This window comes from Brienomyrus brachyistius, chromosome 3 (genome assembly GCF_023856365.1).
Source record: "Brienomyrus brachyistius isolate T26 chromosome 3, BBRACH_0.4, whole genome shotgun sequence".
NCBI lineage: Eukaryota > Metazoa > Chordata > Actinopteri > Osteoglossiformes > Mormyridae > Brienomyrus > Brienomyrus brachyistius.
The window spans coordinates 5,103,344-5,126,872 of NC_064535.1; the positions used below are offsets into that span (position 1 = coordinate 5,103,344).

The 23,529-nt window shown below is 49.1% G+C and overlaps 1 protein-coding gene across 3 annotated transcripts; it reads right to left on the minus strand.

Annotated features, from left to right (window-relative positions):
- Positions 1-488: 488 nt before the first annotated feature.
- Positions 489-22,769, minus strand: srfb (serum response factor b). Of its 3 annotated transcripts, none has more exons than XM_049007222.1 (8): positions 21,611-22,769; positions 15,746-16,012; positions 6,334-6,583; positions 5,345-5,503; positions 4,936-5,049; positions 3,575-3,760; positions 3,271-3,326; positions 489-2,277 (listed from the first exon to the last, which is right to left on the minus strand). In XM_049007222.1, exons 1-8 carry the CDS (start codon positions 22,265-22,267, stop codon positions 2,173-2,175), a joined length of 1,794 nt encoding a protein of 597 aa, XP_048863179.1. In that variant the 5' UTR covers positions 22,268-22,769; the 3' UTR covers positions 489-2,172. The 3 variants fall into 3 exon arrangements, with proteins under 3 accessions (XP_048863179.1, XP_048863178.1, XP_048863180.1); XM_049007221.1 differs by having other exon boundaries at positions 6,334-6,586; positions 21,611-22,768; XM_049007223.1 differs by lacking the exons at positions 489-2,277; positions 3,271-3,326 and adding an exon at positions 3,333-3,466 and having other exon boundaries at positions 6,334-6,586.
- Between the last annotated feature and the right edge of the window lie 760 nt (positions 22,770-23,529).

Below are 23,529 nucleotides of genomic sequence, written 5' to 3' on the forward strand. Positions count from 1 at the left end.
CGAAATAGACGTCTTTTGGAAGGGAACCCAGTCGTAAATCGGGGACACTCTGCACTCTGTTACTGGTTCAAGCAGTACCGGGAAAAGTACTGTACTGGCTCCACTCCTCAGCACCGTTTCACACTTCTTCCACAAAGGAATGAACGTTGATCTTAAAGCACAGATTATTCTCATATTAACAAGCGAGTGTCAGGCCGAAGCAATACGGAGATATAACGGGGTGGTGGAACAGCTGGTATCCACCAATAGACCTGGTAAGAATGATCTGAGGGCTTTAGTGTCTGAAGGACAGGTAGGCAAATCAGTGTTAAATCTAAGGTGACCATTTTAGCCAAAACGTATTCATCAGTCAACACACCACAGCCAGAATCCTACCATGCTGGAGTAGGTCACTCGCACGCATGGGATGCCTGCTGCAGCCCGATCAAGTTCCTCCCAAAGCACTTCGCACAAAGACCGTAAAATATCATGTGCCTAGTAAAGTGAGCAGATGTTCAACAGTCTTTAATAATAATAATAAAAAAAAAACTCAACAGACAAGGGTTAACAGTCGAGAGTCCTTTTCTGGTATGATGTCTGAGCAGAGGGTGATCTGATCGATCAAACAGCCGGCCGAGGACAGCGCTGACCTTCCAGAGCAGCCTCTGGCTCTACTCAACAAATTACATCGGTACGGCGGCACCTCCCACACCTGCTTCCTGGGGCCCTCCTGATATATTATCACAAGCTTCTCTATAAACAAGCTGATGACCACAAAGATCAGCAACCACGAACAGAAGCTGAGACTAACGGTGTGTGGAGGAGCAGCCGGTGCCCAAGGAGCAGCTGGTCCTTCAGAGGATCACCTCCACACTGACTGGGGTGCATTTAGTAACAGAAAGTGGGGAAGTGTTCCTTTGCATCGGAAGGCTCTGGAAAGCCACACACAGCGTGGAGCTTTCCAGTAACTGCAAAGAACACTACCTTTACAGTATGTCCAAGGCATATGCACAGAATACATGACAAAAATGGCTTTCCTGAGTTGCTCAGCAATTATTCGTGATACATTTTCTACAATTTTGCATCCTTTAGCCCAGCCGGGGTCCCCCAGAGTCAGCCCAGAGGCCGGAGCAGAGGATGAGTGCGCCATAAGCTGCTGTAGAGTTGCATCAGGTCTCAGTATAACGCCTGGGGATTCCTGCAGCAACACACTCCTGGGAAAGTATTCCATGACGGGGCTGAAGAGTAAAAGGCACAGGGACCAGATGCCCACATGAACATTACCTGCTGAGAACATTAACAGAACGTGCCGTACCGAAAGACAGCTGCAGAAGCGCCTGCGGACTGGCGAGGGCAGGATGCCGACGCTGCAGCCACAGGAAGAGCAGGTCCACGCTATATTACCCAGGCGCCTTTCCTGTCACCCGAAATGCCACCGTAATGCCAGTGCCGGAACTGCGGGCAGACCTTTGACGGTGCCTGTGTGTTCATACAGCTCTCAGTGTAGAGACGGTGAATGGGTGTGTGTGCGTGCGTACACACAAACACACACAGAAATGGATGAAGCCGAGTCAGAGAAAACATTTTGGCACAAAGTTTCACCCAAATTCAAGAGGCAAAGGGGAGAGAGAGAGAAAAAAAAATTGGCTTGACATTGTCTTCTCTCCCCATTAACACGCTGCTCAACATAATATAGAAATATATTACATTCAATTTACATACCTGTGTAAATTACATAGAAATGAGTCACGTACATACAAAAACATTAAAAACTGCCACATGCCATTGCACAGCGTGCTAAAAATACCAAATCTTTCAATAAAAAAAAAAAAAATGTACATTTCTACATTACACTGGATCTGAAACTTCCCTCCGCATCCAATCTTTCCCCGTACATAACACACAAACACACACACACACACACCCACACACACACAGAAAAACAAACAAAAAAAAGTCTCTTTGGCTAAAGCCACAGCACCTGCAGTGTGCATGTCTCAAGTCCAAAAAGTTCTAGGTGGACAAGAACAGATCCACAGAAGGTAGAAACATCCATCTTACTTCTATGCTGCAGTGTTTCTATACTCGTCTAAATAAGGTGTTTAAAACGAAAGGAACTGTTGAAAAAAGTGGCGATGAAAGAGCAGCGGCAGCCTATTCTGCGGCCGCCACCTTTCCTGGCCTCGCCGTCCATCAGTCACTCTTTGCATTGTGGGGCGGGCCGTCCAGGTTGACGACCTGCAGCTCCGTCAGGTTACTGCTGCTGCCCCCGCCGCTTGCCTGCTGCCCAATCACCATCTGGGGCAGAGAGGGGAATGCTGGGAAACCGAGGATTTTGCTGCTTTTAAAGAATCACTGAGTACAGCTCAGGTTCTCTTCTACGAAGTTAGTTTCGGAACATGACTTGACAAGGCCTCTAACATCTCAGGGTAAAATGAGCGAGGAAATGCTCGGGCACTGAGCACGAGTTCTGTTTGTTTTTGCGACAAGCAGACTGGCACAGCCTCACACACAATGGGTGAATCGCAACACCAAGAACGCAAAGACCGTACTTGTGGTCTCGGCAAGACCAGTCTTGTGAACTTGCCTTGAAAGGTCACGAGGACAGAGAACGCACCAATTGTGCACTGAAACAGATTGGTACTTGTGTACTTGCGGTTCCACTATTCTGTACACCCCGCCGTAATTTTTATCGTAGTCTTTAATAAATAACAATATCAAAATGTCCAGTCTAAATGAATTATTCCTGGGATAATTATCACTAAAAGTTTACACTTAAAATGTTTGCACAGAACTGAAATAAACACATCTACATCTACATCTAACATCTACACGTGGGTGTTAACCATTCAAGCTCAGCAGTGTCACAAGCCAAAGTGACAAACAGCGAGAAAATACTGAGAGGGACGATGGAAACGTTACTCCAATTAAGGTAGTACAGGCATAGTTCCTGCCTTCTTCCTTTGCCATCATAAAAGCACACAATGAATCGTGGGATGGTTCTCATTTGGCAAGGCTGCACCCGATGCAGACTTGACGTTTGGGGTGGAGCAAGACCAGCATCTGCGGGTTTTTACCATCCTCTGATCTTGTGACCTTAGCATTGGAGCTGGTCTTCAGCAACGGAAGATGACATGAAACAGGTGCGCGAGAACACAAGTACGGTCAAGTACGCATAATGAGATTCAAGCCAGACACTGAAGTGATGTCATACGGGTTAGGAAAGCAGCACAACATGCATTAGCAGACGATCGCATTTAAGGAACAGAGGTGAGACAGATCTTGCCGTACTGGGTGGATCTGCACTGCGGAGACTGGCGCTGTGAGGAACACATGAGGTACAGCTCCTGGAAGAAGTGACAGAACACAGCACGTCCCTCATCCACTCCAAGGCTTCAGCAACACTGCACTGCGGTGACCGGTGGCAGGGCTACCAAGACTCAGGCTCGATATTAACAGGCTGATGAAGGGACTCGTCAAGCAAAGCCTGTGTGCGCAGTTGCATCATCATTTCTGAAATCTAGCTTCCTGTAGCCAGTCACAAAATCCACCCCTGCAGTATTAGCCAAGCAGGCTCCCCAGTTACAGGCCTTACCAGCATCCTGACCCTGCGTGGAGACCTGCATGGCGGAGGATCCCTGCGGGAAGGCATTCAGCACCGCGAGGCTGCCGTCAGCCAGCGCGGGCGTGGAGGCGTACATCACCGTGTGGGGGCTCGGGTATATGTGCCCCGCCATGGACGTGGGCACCGGGGTGGTGACAATGGTGGCTGGGAGACTCACTGGGGGGAGCGGGAGAGCAAGAAAATTAAAAGCAGATTCTTCAAAAGATTCAGGACACGCCGCACTGCTAATGTGAACATGCTATTGTGCTAATGCCTGCAGTGTGACTGAAAGGACACTAGATGGCACTGCAGCTCCAGCTGCCATGCAGGGGAACCTGTAACTCTTCAGAGAGAATGCCTGGCTGTGCTGCAGCCCATTCTGCAGAAAGACCAGCAGCTTTGCAGAGTGCTTATCGTGTGAGGTTGTGTCCCGAAGGCCTGATGGCAGCTTACGGCCACTACAGCAGCATTCCAGGGCAGAATGGCGTTCCCTCCTCCCCGATACCTCACCGGCTTCCCAGCTTTTGAGGGGAATCCCTGCACAGGTGCGAGGGCCTCTGCGGCAGTCTGCTCAGCCATATGCAACTTTAAAAACGCAACAGCACATACATGCCTGTGGCAGAATGTGAACCGCAGGGCGCTCAGCATCCCGGAACACACCAAGGACTGTCGCTAGTGCCTGGTTCATCGAGAACACGTACCTTACGACCAGGGGCTATGCAGAAGGGAAACCTAGCACTTTATAAAACATACTCCTCTCTACCATGCAGTTCACCTGCATTTGAGATTAAATGACAAGTCAATGTGCGTAAGCCTTCCAAGGCAACCAACTGCTTTGACTTCTGCCTGGTTTCCTGACACACCGCAGAGAAGCTCACTGGCCTGAATGCTGCATGGCCACGTACAAGAGTATGGTGGAGAGGAGGGCTATTAGGCCACAGTTTCGGGGGGGGGGGGGGGGGGGGGTTTCTCCCCTACATGACGGGCACCTTTTGGTGTGGTACGGTGAACAGACCTACTGCATTACACATCTGCTCCGCTGTCATTTTAAATTGCACGCTTCACTTGAGCGTGCTGCGATGCAGGTTGCGGCGCATTTCACGATGTCGTCAGGTGCTTTTATTACACCTGACAGCCGGAGCCCCCTGGAGGCTGGGCTGCCAAACAGCCGCCACACAGTCGACGGGAATCCATCCCCAAGCTGAATATGCCCTACATCTGCATTCATACCGACGTGTTATGTAGGCAGCGTGTGTGTGGGACGAGATGGCAAATTGCCGCAGGGCTGCACGCAATTTAAAAGCTGGCACGAGGCGACAGAAGAGACCGCGCCAAAAGGTGCGAGCGGGTACCTGTGGCGCTTGTAGAAGCCTGGGAGATCTCCGGGCTGCCGTCGCTGTGGTTGCCACTCTGCTGCGCAGTTGGATGCACCTGGATGGCCTGCAGCTGCTGGGTCATACCAGCCCCTAAGCCAATGAGATGCAGGCTTCATTTCATTCAAAATCGCCAGCCATGACATCATCCGACTAAAGAGCCATCAAACCGCTCACTGGCAAACCAGTCCAATAGGAAGTGTGCAGGGCAGCAAACAGGCATGTACTGCGTCTATCACACATCCACAGCTCCACCTCCTCAGCTCAAAAGGCAACCCAATCCACAAGACACAAACTTTGGTGCATAAAAAAGTAATACCGCTAGTTGCCTTTTAGCCATCCCAGGGAATGCAGCCACTGGAGTAGCTGCGGTGGGGGCCACACTCACCGGCGAGGGAGACCGTGGTAGGGAAGCGGAAGACAGCCTGCTGGTTCTGCTGCATGGGCACGGTGGGGATGGACTGGGTATGCTGCCCCTGGATGGCCAGCGAGTGCTGCTGCAGCTGGCCCAGCGGAATGGTAGGGGTACCGGGCGCCAGTGAAGTCCCTGTCGAGGATGGGGGTGGGGTGGGTATGGACAATTATAGAACTGGGAGGGGAGGCAAAAAGATGCCACTGATAAAGTCAATGTGAGTAAATGACATCTGATACTCAAGGGGCTGGAATGCGAGATGCTGGGCACAGGGATGCAGGTTATCCCTCCCGAAAGCATCTCTGTATTATATGGATGGTGAGAAGGTGAGCAGGCAGGCACCTCCTCCTGATGGTGCAAGTTACTTTTGCTCAGCTAAACGTTCTAGTTCTTCACTTCTAGTTCCTACTGTTGCGTGTCTCGGGGAGGAGGGGGGGTACGTCCCCCTTAGCGACTTCGGATGTCAGAGGAAGCACCATGGCTTGTTTCCTGTCCTTCCCCGAGCTGGAAGCCCATGAAGCATTGCTCAAAATGATCAATTTTGCTGCAAGCCCGAGAGCCTTCATTTAATATTCATTACTAATTATAAGGCATACTTGACAGGGCTCTCCACAGCACCCATTGTGTAGGCCTGTCTGATTATTCCTCCCCTACAAAGACAACAGCAGAAAGATTTCTGGTGGAGCACAGCTTCCACCCTGGACCACTGCTTTTGTAGAACTTGACAGGTGACGTTGTCCTGAACAGCATTTAACGTAAAATTACACAGGAAGCAGACGACGAACTGGCTGCTCCATAGCCGTGAAAAAACAGACACTCGCAGTGGCCGTTTCTATGTGCAAAGCAGCAGACTTGAAACCAACGGACATCAAAAAACACACAATCATCTCGCACTGGATAATTGCGGAATACATCTACAGACACAGCAAGAGATGCAGGGTCTCCATAGTGACCCCACTACCTACCGGGCATGAAGGTGAAGCCGCTGGGCAGCTGCATAACACCGGCTGAGGCCGCCGAAGTCTTGAGCACGGTCCCGTTGGCGCTGGTGATGCTGTTGGCGCTGCTGCTGGCAGAAACTGGCGCCAGGTAGTTGGTGATGGGGAAGGACGGGCCGCTGCTGACCTGCATGGTCGTGGACGTGGTAGGCACCGTGGCCTGCGTGCTGGAGGTCCCTGGCAAGTTGGCTACCGTGAAGGCTGGCTTCAATGTGTCCTGCTGAGAGAACACAGGCCTGTGAGGACCACAGGAGAGCCCACAGATAGCGGAACGGTGGCTAAGGCACGTGCTGCAAATTTTAGCGGATAGCCATTAGCGAGTCGGGGTCGAGTTGAGTTACACATAGAGCCTCAGGGAGAGCATACAATAAGCAGCTAGTGCAAACTGTCATTATAAGGGACTGATTTTACAGCAAGCGGCACAGATACCCATCACGACCCTGGGGGGGGAATCTGCAAGTCACTTTAAAGAGTCATAAACCTATAAAAATTATTCCTGAAGGACGAGTAATATTTGACTGTCCTTCAGCACAGCCCTGTAAAACGCACTAACCAGAAGCAATTTCTCAACTGACAGAGAGATCCATGATGGGTCAAGCCCTGCAGAGACCAACGATTAATACTCAAAAGAAAGATGGATTGTTTAACAGCCTCGTCAGAAACGGGAGGAAGAGAGAAACCAAAATATTTCACCGTGGTTTCCATGACAACCGGCATCACGACAAGACAAAAGTACAAAGAACCAATAATCTGTTCGTCTGAAGTGACTAACTTCATTCTCCCTCCGAGTCTCTGAATAGAGCATTTAGACAATCTTACTACTTTGTCAAAGAAAGCTGCCGGAAAAGTGACAAGGTGAGGCTCAGTAGCACGTTACAGGACCACAGGGGTGCCACCTGCTGGAAGGGTCAGGCATCACATGCGCCACATGTCACGGAGATTCCCCGCACGCATCAAAAGGACTACCAGCAGAGGCCAAAATCCAGAGCCGTGCATCATTCCTGCCCAGGAAGTGCGTCTGAGAATCAAGAGGAGCAGAAGCGCGAGTTAAGAGGAATGGAGAACCGTGCGGCTCAAGGAGTGACAGAATGTGGGGGGCAGCTGTGGGGGCGAGGACAGGGTGGTGGGGGCTGGGGAAAACCTTTGTACCAAAAAAGGTAAAGTGCGCGTGACAAAGCCAGCACACGACACGCCTCCAAAAACAGGCGAAAGGCCAGGACTCCCATCCCCGGCACCTTCGCTCTGCGGCTGAAGCTGACATTCACTGCCGACTGGCGCTACTAGCTGAAACACCAGCGCTCCATACTCAAAGAACCATAACATTGACATGTCCGAGGAGGGGGGGGGGGGGGGACGACGACCGGCTGGACCCCACGCTCATATTTTTAAGGGTCAGTGGCAGCTTTATACGTGACCGATTCAGTGGGTTAGAGGTAACTGCTGTCTCACGCAAAGCTACAGAACCCCCCCCCCCCCCCCCCCAGACCAGGGAACACACACAGAGTCCTGCTGATAAGGGCTGGAGTGTCCCCGCTCCCCCTCCCCCACCAAACTTCTGCAAACCTTAGACAGGAAATAGGGTGGGGGCACGCAACACACCATTTACCGAGGTTAAGTCGTCACGACAGTACTTGGCAGAGGCTTGAGGTCATTATGCAAAACAAAGGAAGATGGCGATGTGTGTGTGTGTGGCGTCCCACATCAAGCCTGTCACCGCCTGATGGGCCACAGCCCACGGACTTCGATCACCTCAGCAGAACCGGCTCTGGGAACGTGCACAATCACCACTGTCCCACGCCTGGCAGCAGCCTAGTGGTCAAGAGCCCCCCACCCTAAATAGTCCTCAGGCACAATGAGGCTGGGACAGAGGGACAGGACGCACGAACAGCTGAAGCACCAGACAGCTGGGGGGGGGGGGGGGGAGCAATCTTAACCCACTGTTAGCTGGCTGGGGCAGGCTCCACTCATCTACACCACACAGACCGACAATGGTGAACAGCCCGGTGTGGGCCCTCACCTCAGCCCCTCACCAGAGTGTGGAAGATCGCCGGTGTGAGCCCGGGCCTCAGCAGGACAGTCACGTCCGTGGGCAAATGAGCAAAAACCCTTACGGCCCCACCTCTAAGAGCGCTGCACGCTAGTTCACCCTGCGCTGTGACCTCAAAGCTTGCTCTCACCTGCAAGTGTTTGTGTGTCACACGAAGAGCAAGATGGGGTAGGTGAAAAGAATTCCCCCACAGTGATTACGTCTCTTCTACCTGGGTGATTACTCCGTTCAGATGTTGCTGGCCCCAAAAGGGGAGGAAATTAAAAAAAAAAAAATTAAAAACCAACACACTATGCACAGCAACGCAGAGGCAGCCCATGACTCAGCCAGCTAACTGGGCTCAGCGGCCCCCACCCAGGGGTAAGTGCAGACACACTCAGGCCGCCGATTACTTACAGGCCCAGCAAACCTACTTGCCTCACAATAAGCGGGTGATCAGCAGCCTGGTTAGGAAGCAAACCATTCCTCACCCCTATAAACACTGCCCAGAGGAGCATGGCCACACCGGGATTCTGGAGACCGACTGAGCAACAGCATCTCCGCCTTTCACCATTTTTGCATGAATTTTATTTGGGGGGGGGGGTGTAAAAACACTCTGCAGAAACCAATCACTTTCATTGGTGCAGTGGGAAACAGGATACTGCTTTACTCAGATGCTACTGCTGTCCTCTGCCCTGTGGTTTCTGCAGCCCAAATCTCTCATGGACCCAAAGCTAAGAAACACAGAAGTGACACAGAAATCAATGCTCTGCTGAAAAAGGGGAACCACAGTTCCAAAGACAAATGCTTACATTTGTTGTAAAACATCTGAATGCCATTATGATAATTAGCTGAGAAAGTATTAGGCACAATCAAACCACAATCACTGTACCAGCCAGATACCCAGCTTGTATTCCAAGACTAAAACCAGCCTTTGAACAGAAAGTCAAACATTTTGCACCATAAAGGGTTAATGAGTCAGGGGAGAGACTGCCCCCTCCCCTCACCCCCAGGTACTTGAGCCACCACACTGCCTGCTGGTCCCTGTCGTAGCCATTTGCTGGCTCTCTTCTCCCACTTTGTCACCCTGCCAACCATATGGAATTCACAGCTCCATTTGGGACTTCTAAAAAAGGCAAGGCAGCCCAATTTGAAGCAGCAGCCAATAGCAAGCACCCTGCCCACTTACCCACAAGCCCCTTCACTGGGCACCTCCGCTCCCCACCTTCCGTCACTCCCCGTTCTTTGTGTGCCATTTCCAGCAGACCGTAAGATTAGGGGCAACTTTGTGATAAGGACACGTAAATGGAGCAAATTAACTTTCCATTATCTCAATGACACTCACTAGTATTTTGCCTAGCCCCCCCATTCATCCCATCACCCCCCCCCTCCCCAAGCAGTTAAGCAGCCCACCTTGTTCCCAGAAGGAAGCAGAAGTGTAGAATCACAGAGCAGGATTAACCAGCAATGGCGAAGGCAATGATTATTTATATATAAAATCCAAATTACAGGTAAGATGTGCTGCATTACGGTTTCACAAGAACCAACACTGCAAACAAACAGGCTGTGTACATTCCTCCAAAGCAAGGGCACGTTTCAGCACAAGTGACTAAGCCGCCTCGCCAAAGTAAACAATCCCACAACACGGCTACTCTGCTCCCTCGGCCCAGTTCCTGACACGGCGGGCTTCACGCTCCGCCTGGCTGCATTTTTACAGTTTGTTACTAGGAACAAGTGTAACCCAGAGGGCTCAATGTTTGGGCCTTGACAGAGCAGATTCCAGTGCATACAGTTCTAGTATGAGGCTCAGAGCACCACAGACAGGAAGCCAATCCATTTCAACAAGGACCAAGCCAGCAACTGCAAGGATCATTTCAAGACGAAAATGGCCCTAATCCATAAGCCACTTTTACTTCCCTAATATTTCTGGTCTACTTGGCTTTAAAGAGGGATGGCGTAGAACAGCAAGTTAGGAAACAAACTCCACACTGCGTTGGATTACTCGAGAGCAACTTCTCCATTGCAGACGTGGAAAGTGCAGGTCCAAAAAAGTATAAACTTGGTCTGGATTTGTACTTCTTGGACCTGAACCTTCCACCTTCATCCTTAAGGGATTGCTTTTGAGTAACTTCCCCCACACAATATACTGGAACAATGGCTGAAGCCACAAAAGGGCCGTCGCCATCAGAGAGATACTGGCCACTCCAAAGCTGAGAAGAGGAGCACGAGATGGACCTGAAACCGCCCACTGTTTGCAGAGTCACCACCTAGGAAAAGAGTTGTGCCTTGAATTCAGCAGTACAAAAGCACAGCACCTAGCCAGTCTTACAAGAAAACGGGCATTACACTTCAACTGAGATGCTATGCTGCATGTCTCCTGGTAGCCCAGAGGTGAAGAGGAAATCCATTTCATGGTGACTGAAGACAGTAAGAACCACACACACACACACACACACACGTACAAAAAGACTGTAGCTGCCACATACCAAGGGCCCCCTGGCACCTTGCCATCAATTTTTTTTTTGTTGAATACTTTAGTCACAATCAGTAGAGCGCTTTCATGATTAATCAGAAACACTGTCCATGCGGCGAAATAAAAATCTACCGCACTTAATTCAGCAGACTAAAATCGCAGCAGGATTCTGGCTAATCTCACGTTACCAAGCACCTGACCAGAAGGTAATGGGTGAGAACGAACGGCTATACAATCTTCTTTGCACAAGAGGTTCGAAGTAAGTGATGGTGCTGTAATCAAGACCGCAGCTACTCACTGAATAAATGTTGTTAACCCCTGACACCGCAAGCCCCCCAATCCCAGCCGGAGCCCACTATCTACAGCTGTTTAGCACACAGACTTGGCAGAAGCACAGTCCAAACCTTGCGACAGGGAGGCCGGGAACAAGCTTTGGGACGCAGCCCAGAGGGACCGGAGGAGAGATTACATCCAATGGTATGTTTGAGCCAAATGTGGCCCATTTGTCCTCTCTGATTTCTACCATTGGCCAGGTTTTGTTGCTCCCCCCACCCTAGCTTATCTCCCCCACACCCCACCCCTTTACTTTTGGGGGGGGGGGTGGGGGTGAAGTAAAATTTAGCCAATACGAAATCACAGGACTCCAAAGACAGACAGCTGCAGCTAATAAGGAATGCAGAGGAGGCCCCCGGCAGGATGGCGAGCATGGAGACCATACCATATATGGTCATGGAGGCAGAATCTATGTTCTTTTCTTTAAATCAAAGGCGGGATCCTGCTTGAGTGCGTCTTGGCTGGCAGGATCTAACCCCCGAAGGCCGGCGCCATCCACAAAGTGTGCAGAAGGTCACCTCTCGTGTGGGTTTATGACGTGACATTTGGCCAACCAGAGAAGTGTGAGGCAGCAGACCAGCAAACGTTATGTGATCTTCAGTAATAAGAACCCAAACCCTTATTTCAGAAAGCAGTCCTTTGAGGATGGGGGCCTACACTGCACTTTGAGGACAAGAATCGGAGCTCAAAAACTGAGTGAGGGGGGGGAATTATTGATACTTAGGAGAATGTGGAATTCCACAGACAGGGAGACACGCCCTAGAAGGCCTCGGTCACCAAAGCTGAAGAGCGTACAAGGCCGAGAATCTTAGGAGAATAAAACGTCAGATTAATTTCAAGCTTAAAAGACAGCAAGTGTATGTTATGCAGGACAGGACATATGAACATGAGGTTGGGAGAAGCAGGGCCAAATTCAGGGAATTCTGCATAAATGGAAAATGGAGATTCTCACATTAGTTGAAACAGGCGCATCCAACAAAAGAATGGTCCATAAGGATGCCAAGATTATGAACTGTGGCTCAAGGTGACAATTGTCATGGATGCTGAGGGAAACAACGAAATTTAAGGGTGGCTTTAGGGCCAAAGGACATGGTCAGTTTTAATGCTGATGTGGAACACAGATTCATCTATCTAGTGATGAATACAAGCATAAACATAACACTGGAACAGACAAATGAGGAGGATATATAAATTTTAAGGACAGTGGGCCAAGAAGAGAGCCTTGGGGGACCCCTGGGTGACTGCAGAGGGAGAGTAGCTATAAATGCCAAGGTCATGTCCAGAGGATATAGGATACTGTGCCAAAGGCTGGGCGCAAGCTGAGAACGAGGACTTTAAGGGTTCTGCAGTCAGCAGATGAGAATCAAATACTTTAGTTAAGACTACACTAGATGTTTAGAGATAGCCACAGCAAGGCCGAGAGGTCAAGCGACAGATTAAGGAAAGAGATGGATACCTTTGTTAGACTGACGGGGGCAAAACGAACAGAATGGCCGTATAAATCAGAGAAACCGAGTATCTTCAGACTAGATTGAGAAGGTGACCTTTGAGGTGTGTGGGGAAGCTAACATTATGGGAGAGACGAAAGCAGTCAAATGAATAGGAGGGGGGAATAAATAAAAATCAATAAATCATGGTAAAGTTAAGGTTCATAAAGATAGTGAAAGTGTGACATGGCAGCAGATGTGAGGAAAACGAGACAAGAGGCAAGCAGCAGCGACAGGAGGAAAAAAAAAAAAAAAAAGTTTGCTGCTGAATTGTCCCAAGCCAGAGGCACAGGGTAGCGGAAAGGCAAGGGACTCAAACAGGCATTTATGCAGAACTAAGCATTGGTTTGGGTGGAATCATTACATTATTCTTTGAGATTTCAGCACAAATTACTTTTAAACTGTCAGATGGGTGAAGTGTCTGCACAGGTGTTGCCTAGAATGTGCATTTGGGCTCAAGGGGTGCCGTGTTACTTACTGGGGGCGGGGGGGTAATATTGAATTTTATTATACATTACAGCAAGATCCCAGTCTCACTCAGAGGAAGACTGTTTACATAGGTAAGAAAAGCTGGGGGAGGGGATTCGGCAGGCCGTTGAGTTGAGTTAATATTGAGAAAATCCAGTAACAAGATCACAAAAAAGGAGAGATAGGAAGGTGGCTGGAGATTGTTACTTCTGGAGCTGTGGTGGATAGACACAGAGCACCCACTCAACATGCAATTAAGCCGGCCAAATTCAGTCGAGGACGACGCTGGAGAGAAGCAGAGTGCCAAGAGAACAAGGCAAGGCAGATGCACGGGTCCCTTTCAAGAGTACGACACTCTTCTAGTCTGTATGATCAAAATGTCCCCCAGAGACTTGGTTGCCAGCTCACACAACACTATACCTCTCCACTGATGAAACCCAACAGGACTGAAAGTAACCCAGGATCAGAGAAGAAAGAGACCCAGGCTCACTAGTTCTGATGGCACGGGTCCGAAACTCCTTAATGGAGCATCAGAAGGGTAAAAATGGTGTAGGTGTGAAAGAAGCACTGCAAGGTTAACAGTGACAGACTGGATTCCAAACATGTGCAGTACAGAAATAAGTTACTGGCAGGCAGCGGGCACAACAAGCAGGGGGGGGGACATCAAAATAACTGGAAAGTAGCTTGGGGGGGGGGGGTGGGATTTCAAAACGAACAAGCTAGGCTAGCAGGCGAAGTAAAATGAAAACAGAGTCAGGAGGCAAGAGAGACTAAAGCAGCGGAAGGCAGCAGGACGTCAGCAGTGCCCTCCCAGCAGTGACGTCATGTTTGTTTCAGCGCCCAGAGGAGGATGGGGTCCACTTCCGAGTCTAGGTTCCTCTGACGGTTTTTCCTTTAACGTGTCGCCTCAGGCTTGCATGCTGGGGGTTCAGGCCGGTTATATGTAGAGGGCTTTCTGACAATGACTCTTGTTAAAAGTGCCATATAAATTAAATTGGTTTCAAAAAGCTGTAAAGGAATGAGGAAATAAACCCTCTATGGAAAGTTAACCACATTCGCTTTACAGAGGAGAATCCTCAGGCCCTCAAACACACTGGGTCCCAAAGCTGCCAGTCACGCTACAGCTGCGGGCTCGGCGCTGAACTTCAGCTAGGTTTGCACGCATGCTAAAGTTCACGCAAAGTTCAACCCCTGGCACGCTCAGACCGAGACTGGGGCCCTTACAAAATTTGAGGTTTTGCTGTGCCGTTCATCTGACAAGCAGCCCCTAATCTTTTCTTGGTGGTCGTGGTTAAGGGGGGGGATGATGGGGGTCGGTGGAACCATTTCAAGTACTGGTAGATTTTTCCCAGCGAGGCAGAGACTAGAACACTAAATGCTGAAGAATGTCTTTAAAGCAGGTAAGCAGGGCTGAAGTATCATGGGAAACCAGCTTCTGCTACCTGAAGATGGAATTAGGACAGCCGTGGATATTCCAATCAGCAAGAAAGTGACATGCGCCCCACAATAGGTTTGTTCCAGCTATTGTGTGGAACAGCGTGGAACCTGTGCATGAAGAGTGACTAGGGTGGCAATGTAGACAAAATCTGCACTATCCAAAGGGGAACCTTCATGACCTGCTGTGTGCAGAAGATCCTACAAGTGGTCCCATACGGGTTCACAGTGGTCAGTGATGAAATCACAAGAGGCTAGGTTGTGATGGCACAGGATATGGATAGGGACTGGCGACGGTACCGGAAACGCCAGACCTCCAGTACCTAGCCTGTATGTCTCAGCATGGGACCGGGTGACATTCTTACTTATACGACCCATTTACATCCAAGGCGCAGCATCGGAAACACTTCCAGCAACACACTGATCCACTGGCACACTTTCCTCGCCTTTTGTTTAGCTCGACCCTATAAGCATGTGCTAAACAGAAAAGGACCAACGAGGACTGACATGACTATATGGTTTTACGCAGCGGGTAGCTTCCAGAGAACTCCGACGGCCCAGCATGTAGCAGAATACACTGCAGCCAATCAGTGTAAGCAGGTGGGTTAACGGTAACCGTCAGCAGTTGGCACAAGTACAGGATCCAACCACCTATCTTGCGGCAGCTCACCCATTCATGGCACACTGGCATCACCCAGCTGTTTTAAAATCACAGAAGTAGTAGACGATTCGGTGAGTGCGGCGAGTGATCCCCCAGCGCACAGGTCCAAAGTCATCTCAGTCAGTCCTTTATAAACACCCAAGCAATCATGTAATTTGTTGGAAAACACTGCCTCTGCTACTGAATACAAGGGGGAAGATGACATGGTGACCACAGCATTAATTTGCGTCACCTATGTGGTAGTCAGCTGCTTTAGTTTGAGATCAGCCAGACCTTCCTGCTCATCGAACACCCCCACACAGAGAAGCTTAACTCCCACTGACCAAAAACACCATTAAGACAAAAACACCAGGTGGGGGCACTTTGGTTTCCCTCCAAAAAGAGGGCCAGAGATGCCAAGAGCAAGATCTTTACTTTCCCTCTACCCAACTGCATGGTAAGCTGCTACAATTATGAAAATCACACGGACACCGCCGCATGTCACATGCGCTGCTCACCTTGGTCTCCCCGCAGCTGTCCGACTCAGACACCTGGTAGGTGAGGTCAGTCTCCTCGAAGCCCGTGGCGCTCATGCGCTGGTCACAGGTGGGGTCGGAGCGCGGCGGCGAGTCGGGCGAGTTCAGGCACGTCTGGATGAGGGCCTTGCCCGTCTCGCTGGTGATCATGGGCTGCAGCTTGCGTGTGGCGAACGTGTACACATGGCCCGTCTCGCTGGCCACCAGAAGGAGGACCTGCGTGCCCGTCAGCGTGGACAGCTCATAGGCCTGCGGGCAGAGGAAGGCGTCAGAAGGCATGGCAACCCCAGCAGGAACACCTGTCCTTCATTTCCCCTCGCATATCAAAAACATTCCCCCAAAGAAAAAGCCCTCAAGTAGGACTTACGCTGTTAGGTTTCTCATCAAAACAAAGTTTAAAAAACTACAGCTATGTAACAGTTTATTAAATTAGACAACACTACTGAAACACACAGATGGTCTTCTTCATTACACAGAAAAATATTCATAGCAGGACTCATAGCTGAGAAATGGTGGTCAAATTAAATCCAAAAGTGCGTAAAATCATCCACTGGAGAGACTGATGTGCATCGGCTTAGCCGCTAGCGGGCAAGAGTAGGGGGTGTACCCTCAGCAAGCTGTGGGGGGGGGGGGGGGGAGAGAAGACACCCACCAAAAATAGGGATCCCAACCCGAGCTACACATGACAGCAACACCGGAGATCGAAGCTTGGCTGCCGTCTGTCTCTGTGGAGGCGTCCCAGGATGCATCACTGCAGACAGGAGTGGAGGCGTACGATGGGCGCGCTCCTGACAGGAACACGGCCAGCCCAGATTACTGCGGACGACCGCAAAAGCTGTGGCAAGGCAAGATCGCGTGCTACAGAGATATCCATGGAGGGTCTCACCCTCTCTGCGTGGCCCGTGCCAATGGCAGCCTTTCGACAGGTAACCGTGCCTGCAGCCACTATTGCCGCTCCTGCCATCAAGAGTCAAAGTGCCTGAGAAACTGTCTGCCGGCAGACGGTCTGTGGGAGGAAGCATGGCAGCCGAGAAGAGCCGCGTTTATACAACGCAAGCTCAGGAGAAAGCAAGCTGAAGCTTTACTCTGTCCGTCGTAGGGTGCCATCTCAGTCGAGCCGTGGAGGAATGCTGAATGCACAGCACCCCTGCTGGCCAAAGGGTGGAATGGATCAGAGAGATGCTGATCTTAACCAAGCAGCTTGATAAAGACACCAAGAATTACACAGGAAATGCAACTCAATAAAGGGCTTTAAAGTTTGTTTTCAGATCCTATCTGGACCCATCCTTCACAATTCAAATACATACTGTCCTCAACATACGATCTACAACCCAACCTGACGAGAGACGCTCAGCAGTAGGAAAGAAAACTGAGCAGTGCGAGCTACCACTGCGTGGGAGATCGACTATTGGTTTCTTTCACTACTCCGATTAGGTTTAAAGTAGAACAAAAAAAAAAAAAGTGTGCCATCCCCACACACACACACACACACACAGGACTTAAAAGCAGAAATCACTTCTTTTAGGACTGGAAACCTTCTGCTTGAGAATAACTAAAGACTAAGGGGTGGGGGACATAGACAGGGCAGGTATTGCAAATGACCCAGAGAGACAAAATGTAGGTCACAGCATCAGGAGGAAGGTGTCGCAGAAGTGATTAAAATCCACCGGCTACAATAATTACGAGCAGAAATGACAAGCCGCAGTTCTCTAGTACACCTCGCACATGCCAGCTTCCTCTGTCAGGTGGGGGAAAAGTCACTCTCACCCAGTGGATGACAGCACCTTCTGCCGCACGCCTGGACTATGGGCCACTCTGTGCTTTCAGCAGTCCTGGGGAGTCATGTGCTGCAGTAGAGGTGCGAGGAGCCCATCAGAACAAATCCCATTGGCAGTGTAAACGCCGCTGTAAATTGCGTACCCCGCCCCAATTCTGCTAGACAACTGGCACTTGTGGCTGAATTAATCTGTGCTGACGATGCATAATTTCACAAGGTTATACACCAAGCTGTGAATTTCCTGTCAGAAAAAAAAACCCAAAGCGAACAAGCCCGAAAAGCGTTACTGGCCAACATGTTTGCGGGTTACCAGCATGCTCACCATGCAGAGAAGCATGACAGCATAAGAATTAGAAAATGTAGGCAGTGTCATCCCGTTTACACCAGCAGCGACGCCCGTAATAAGCCAGGCCTGGGGAGACTACTGATCACGACCCCCCACTTTTTGCGACTGCTTGTGGATCCTGTAGAGGCAGGCCGGGCTCAGAAAACACTGCAGACATCCAGCGCAGTGAACAGACGTAAACAGGGCCTGATGTCTTCCTCCTCTAACATCAGGAGAGGGGTGGAACAAAAGTAGATATTTTATTAAAAGTAGCAGTCACCGCTCAGCGTCATTTGTAGACACCAATTACAATTGATGAAGAAGCCATCACATCAGAAACAAGAGTAGGGCTGGGCGGTGTGGCCTAAAAACTTTATCATGGTATAATTTAAAAAGTACTGGCAGCAACGGCAAATCACATTAAGAAACGACGATACCGCGATAAAGTTCCAATACGCTTCTGAAGGTGTAGATCACAGGCATGGCAACTGTGACAGTGATTACTATAATATTAACTGTATTACTATAATATTTCACAGCACACTGGCATTTTAAGACGTGCAAAACAAAAACGCAATAAAAAAAACTTGTTCAAGTAACTTAAAAAAAAAAAAAAAAAAAAAAAAAAAAATCAAGTTATGATCTATGACCCAACCTGACAAGAAAAAAAAATTAGCGGTAGGAAAGAAAATAGGACGGTGTGGGCTACCAACGTATGGGAAACTATGACTTTTGGTTTCTTTACCATTTCGATTAGGTTAAAGATTTAAAAACAACAACAACCAAAACAACAACCAACCAAAATTTTTATTATAAAAAATTTTGTTTGTGTTGTGCAACATCTTTTTGAAGCCTGGGAACCTATTTTATTTTTCCTGTTGGAAATTGGTCCACTGCACTGCCCACACCGGTTCATTTCAACATATGACTTAGGGAAGGAACTCAGTCGCAAGTCGGAGACCGACCACAGCGGTTTGTGCCGAGCGGCTCTAGAGGCAGATTTTTGTCCAGTTGCATGACCATACAGGTCATGAAAAAACCCCACTTTCTACCCTCCCGACTGGCAGCAACCAATCAGTAAACCCCCCACAGCACTCAAAACGTAGGAGTTAATTAGTCATACGACTGGAAAGTAACGCAGAGAAGGACGTGCTGGAGTGACAAAGTATAGAGGCTGACATGCTTAATTGCTTTACAGAAGCTAACCAAATTACAGTGAAGGACAGACAAGTCAATCACACTCGATTCCATTTAACAAATCAGCACTAATGGAATCAATCCCGGTCTCCTTTTCTTGAGATAATTAAGAAGCTGCGAGCCCTGAATGAAAAACATACACAGCATGACCTTCATGGTCTTTCGGTAAGAACGGCAGCGATCACACTGGAAGCGGAACCTCCGTATATCAAGGCGTAATTACTTCTGACGCCGGATGGGGCTACAGATCAGTAGGGATGCACATCGGCGGTAGCAAACCAAAACAACTTTGAAGCCGAGTGCCAAGTAAACCTAGAGCAAGTCTTTCAAAGCAGTCTAACTCCATCTCTTAAGTGGCTATGAACCATTCTTCTTATCTGTATTTTATAAAGATGACATTTGAGTTGCAAGAGAATACTTAAAGTTCTGGTTTGACTCCACTACAAACAAGACTTTCAAGAGCAGGAAGCCCCCTTTGCCGTCTGTTAAAGACTGAAGATATTACATTTTATTCAAAACCTGGCTGCGTGACAACTTGGAGTAAAAGTATATTCTATCCTACATGTTGCACATAAAAAAAGCGTCTGAAGTTTCCAGCACAATAGCCTGACAGTTCCAGCAAGAGAACGGACACAGGACAGTCTATAACGACAGGAGCGTCCTGGGAGAGGTTCAGTAGTGACACACACACACACCAAAAAACCCAAACACACACATTCAAGGCAAGATAATCTTCACTAAGGGCAACTGATTAGCAATTCTGAACAAAAAGATGCCGACCGACCCGGCCAGAAAACTTGAGATCCCCAATATTATTTTTAATTACCAGCTATGATTAATTACCCCCATATCATCTCAAGTACAGGTACAGTCTTAGACACGGAGACGGGACAGTACAAGTAAGGGACCAGTGAAGGCCCATGTACAGATTTTAATGGGATTTTAATCAGACACTTGATCACACCAGCATGTACTTCTGCAAGGCAGCTGATGGTCGAAAAGGTCAGGAAGCCAAGAACAGGCCAAAAGTCCCCCTTCATCCCCAAAATACCTGTAATTTGCTGCTGTAACCCACCGTAAGAAAGGAAATGAATCAGCTGTACGAATGCATAAAAAGGTACATTTCAAACAAAGTTAAATTTAAATCAACGGGGCTCATTCTTTCTACCAGATGGAAAGGAGAGAGTGAGAAATCAATGCAGGAACATCTAGCCTCTGTGGACCCAAAAGAAAATCACCTGCCCAGCTAGAAGAAAGTCCACAGACTCAGTTGAGCACAGACTCAACTTGGGCCAGCGTCACCAGCACCAGAACATCCAGGGCATTGTGGGAGCTGCCTTTTAAAACCACACAACACAAGCTGAGCATGATGAATATGGATAATATTTGTACAAACAGACACTACAGGGGATCATGGGAAATAAAAAGCAAAGGTTAGCGTCAAGTCCTAGCATGTCAGAACAATCATTTTACGATGTTATAGCAAGTGGCTCATGCTCTGAAGGCAATGCATTTTGTAAACGATACCATAAACACTAGTTATTTTTAAAATTATGAGTGCCAACGTTTCTATCCCACCCATATACAGGTAACCAGATGTTTAAGGAGTAGCAGACAAATCAGAGTTCTATTTTCAGTACTGTAAAAATTAGTGGCAGATAACAGGATACAAGATAACATCTACCAGGTCCCTCAGAGGGTTGCACTCTTGCAGAGTTTAGGCTGCAGGCATGCATGCATGCATGCTCTAGGCCTAGTAGTGAGAACCTGACACGTGTTGCGGCTGGTGAACCAGGCAGATATTTATGGAGGATACATCTGGTCTTTTCAGGTAGATATTGCAAACAGTACCACACCTATCAAGCGAATCTAACAGAGCAAACTAAGTTTTCGTGCAACGTTTAAGCGACCATTAACATCCTACACATTTGATATATACAGTAACAGTGCTGCTGGGGAAGCGAAAGTATCCATGACTGATTAAAACAAAGGGCAAAATGCAAAACCCTGAAACACACACACACACACACACAGCCGGGTCTGGCCACGTTACAAACATCTGACACATGCGATCCCATGGCCTTCCGCAGATTAAGGTGTGCACAGAGTACCATACGGCAGAGCTCCGCCTCAAGGTGCCGTCTGCCATGTGTCCCCTGCTGCGGCTCGCGGGAGGCGGGGGGTCCCTCCGTGACACCCAAACAGCGCACGTGCACAGACCCTCCTCCTCGCGCTTGTAAACAGTCACGCGGTTTTTTACGCTAAGATCCCGGGTTCCCCGCAATAACGTTAGTATTTATGAAGAACTATTAATTATACCCACGGTGTAATCTCCTCCTTCAGTAGAGCTGTCACTGCGACTGAGAAAATGCCTGCACGCTGCCAATACGAACGCCCTTTGATAAATGCAGTTACTAAATGAGCTTTGCGATCTCGCACGAATTAAACGAACGAGCGGTCCGAAACCGTTACAGAAACTGTTAGGTGACACTCACATTCCATTATGTAACGAAATTCTTAAAAACACACGAGGTGGAAGAACACTCACCTTCTTCATTATACCAGTCTTCCTCTTGCTGAAAGTTGTGTAGCGCCGCAGCTTATTGTCGATAAACTCCATTTTAATCTTCACTCTGCCACGGGTCTTCTTCCCAGGCTTGGCCCCGGTGACGCTCCCCGAGGCTACGCCGTAGCCAGGCTGCATGCCGGGCTCCTGTCCCGCGGACGCCGCCGCTTCCATCTCCGCCCTCTCTCGCTTCACCGCTCTGCGGCTGTCCCCGACTGAACCCATCGGGTCATCGTCATCTCCCGAGTCCGAGTCGGCTTCGGAGCCGCTACACACCTGCTGTGCGCTCTCTCTGTCCATGTCATACCTGGCGCCGCCGGGCACGCCGACTCCTACACTCATACCGCCGATACCCGCCTGGCTGGCGTTCTGCAGCCCGGTTAGTCCCGCTCCGTTCCCCGGCCTTGCCCCACCTCTGGAACCAACGCCTGCCCCGTTTCCCCCCAGCATCCCCGATGCGTCCCTCTGGCGCCCGACCGCCCTGCCGGCGTTGTCGCTAAGCCCAGTCACTATAAACCCAGTCCTCACCGAGCTGGCGCGGTTCCCACTTCCGACCACCACTGTGCCGTGACCTGCGTTGTCGCCGTCGGACGCTGACCCGCTTCCTATCGGTGGCGAGCCAGCCTGGCTAGGTAGCATTATATTCAGAGACAACCGATGCCTCTGAACGCCAGCCAAGCGCCTGTGTCCACTATATACTAGTCAGCCGCAGATAAATGAACAAGAAGAACTAGCAGTCAGGGTGCGAAGGGAGGAAAAAAATGCCCCAGGTCCCCCTATAACTAGTGAGTCAAGTTTCAGAAGTGGCAAGTTCCCCCCTCAAAAGCCTTCACCTTAGTTCAGTCAAGCTCAACCTCTCCAATTTCCAAAACTCGCTGCACTTCTCCAAAAGGAAAACGCGCACAACCACCTTCCGATCGCTCCGCCATGTTATGTAGTTCACCTAGTAAACCTGTAAAATGTCGACGACTTGCCTCTTAGAGGCAACCTCGCCGCACCGCACTGTTTAGATATATCATTAGGCTGCAGTACAGTGCTGTATGTTGATACATATACTCCGCTTTTTAGAAATAATTACCTGACCGTGGATTGATATACCGACACGAGATCTACTTTCCTCCTTATAAAGAGTTCCAATGTTTCCTTTTATGGCGGTCTATCTCCTTATTTGGTGAGTCACAGCGTCGCACTTTGATTCGTCGCTGAACGTGTGAGCTAGGCCGCCATTCGTCAAAACCAAAATGCTAATTATAATAAATACCAAAATGGTTGCGCTCATCCCTACGTCACCCCGAGAAGAGAAAAAAAAAACTAAGTGATAGTGTAGCACACGCTAGTTTGTAAAGGTTATGTGCACGGAGTATGCAGTGCGAGTGAAGCTTTGTTTGATCATATTGAGAAACAAGTTTCGTATTAATTCAGTGGTGATTCAGATTCCATGCTGGGTGCTATATTTTAATTATTTAATTTCACCAAAATAGTCGCATGCTTTATATTAATTTTTAAAATCAGCAACTTACATGTCGGTGTTCTACCATCCATCTTATACTATGGCTTAACATTTTATCGTCGCCCTTTACCCAAAACCACCAAATATGAACATGGTTATGGTGAGTTTGTGTGTAATTTAAACAGCGCAGAAATGCATATGATAAGCAATTGCAGTTGTGTTCCAGTGTAAAAGAAGTGTAGCAGCTATGCTCAATTATCCATCAGTCACAAAGTGCATGGTTGCGGTGGGCAGGCCTGGAACCTGTCCGAGGTGGCATAAATTCCAAGGATTGGGCACACCGTACCTGGGATGCCAGTCCATTGCAGGGCACATACATTATGGACAATTTAGAATCTCTGATTCACTTAACTGCAGACCTCTGGACTGCAAAAGGAAGCACATCTGGAAA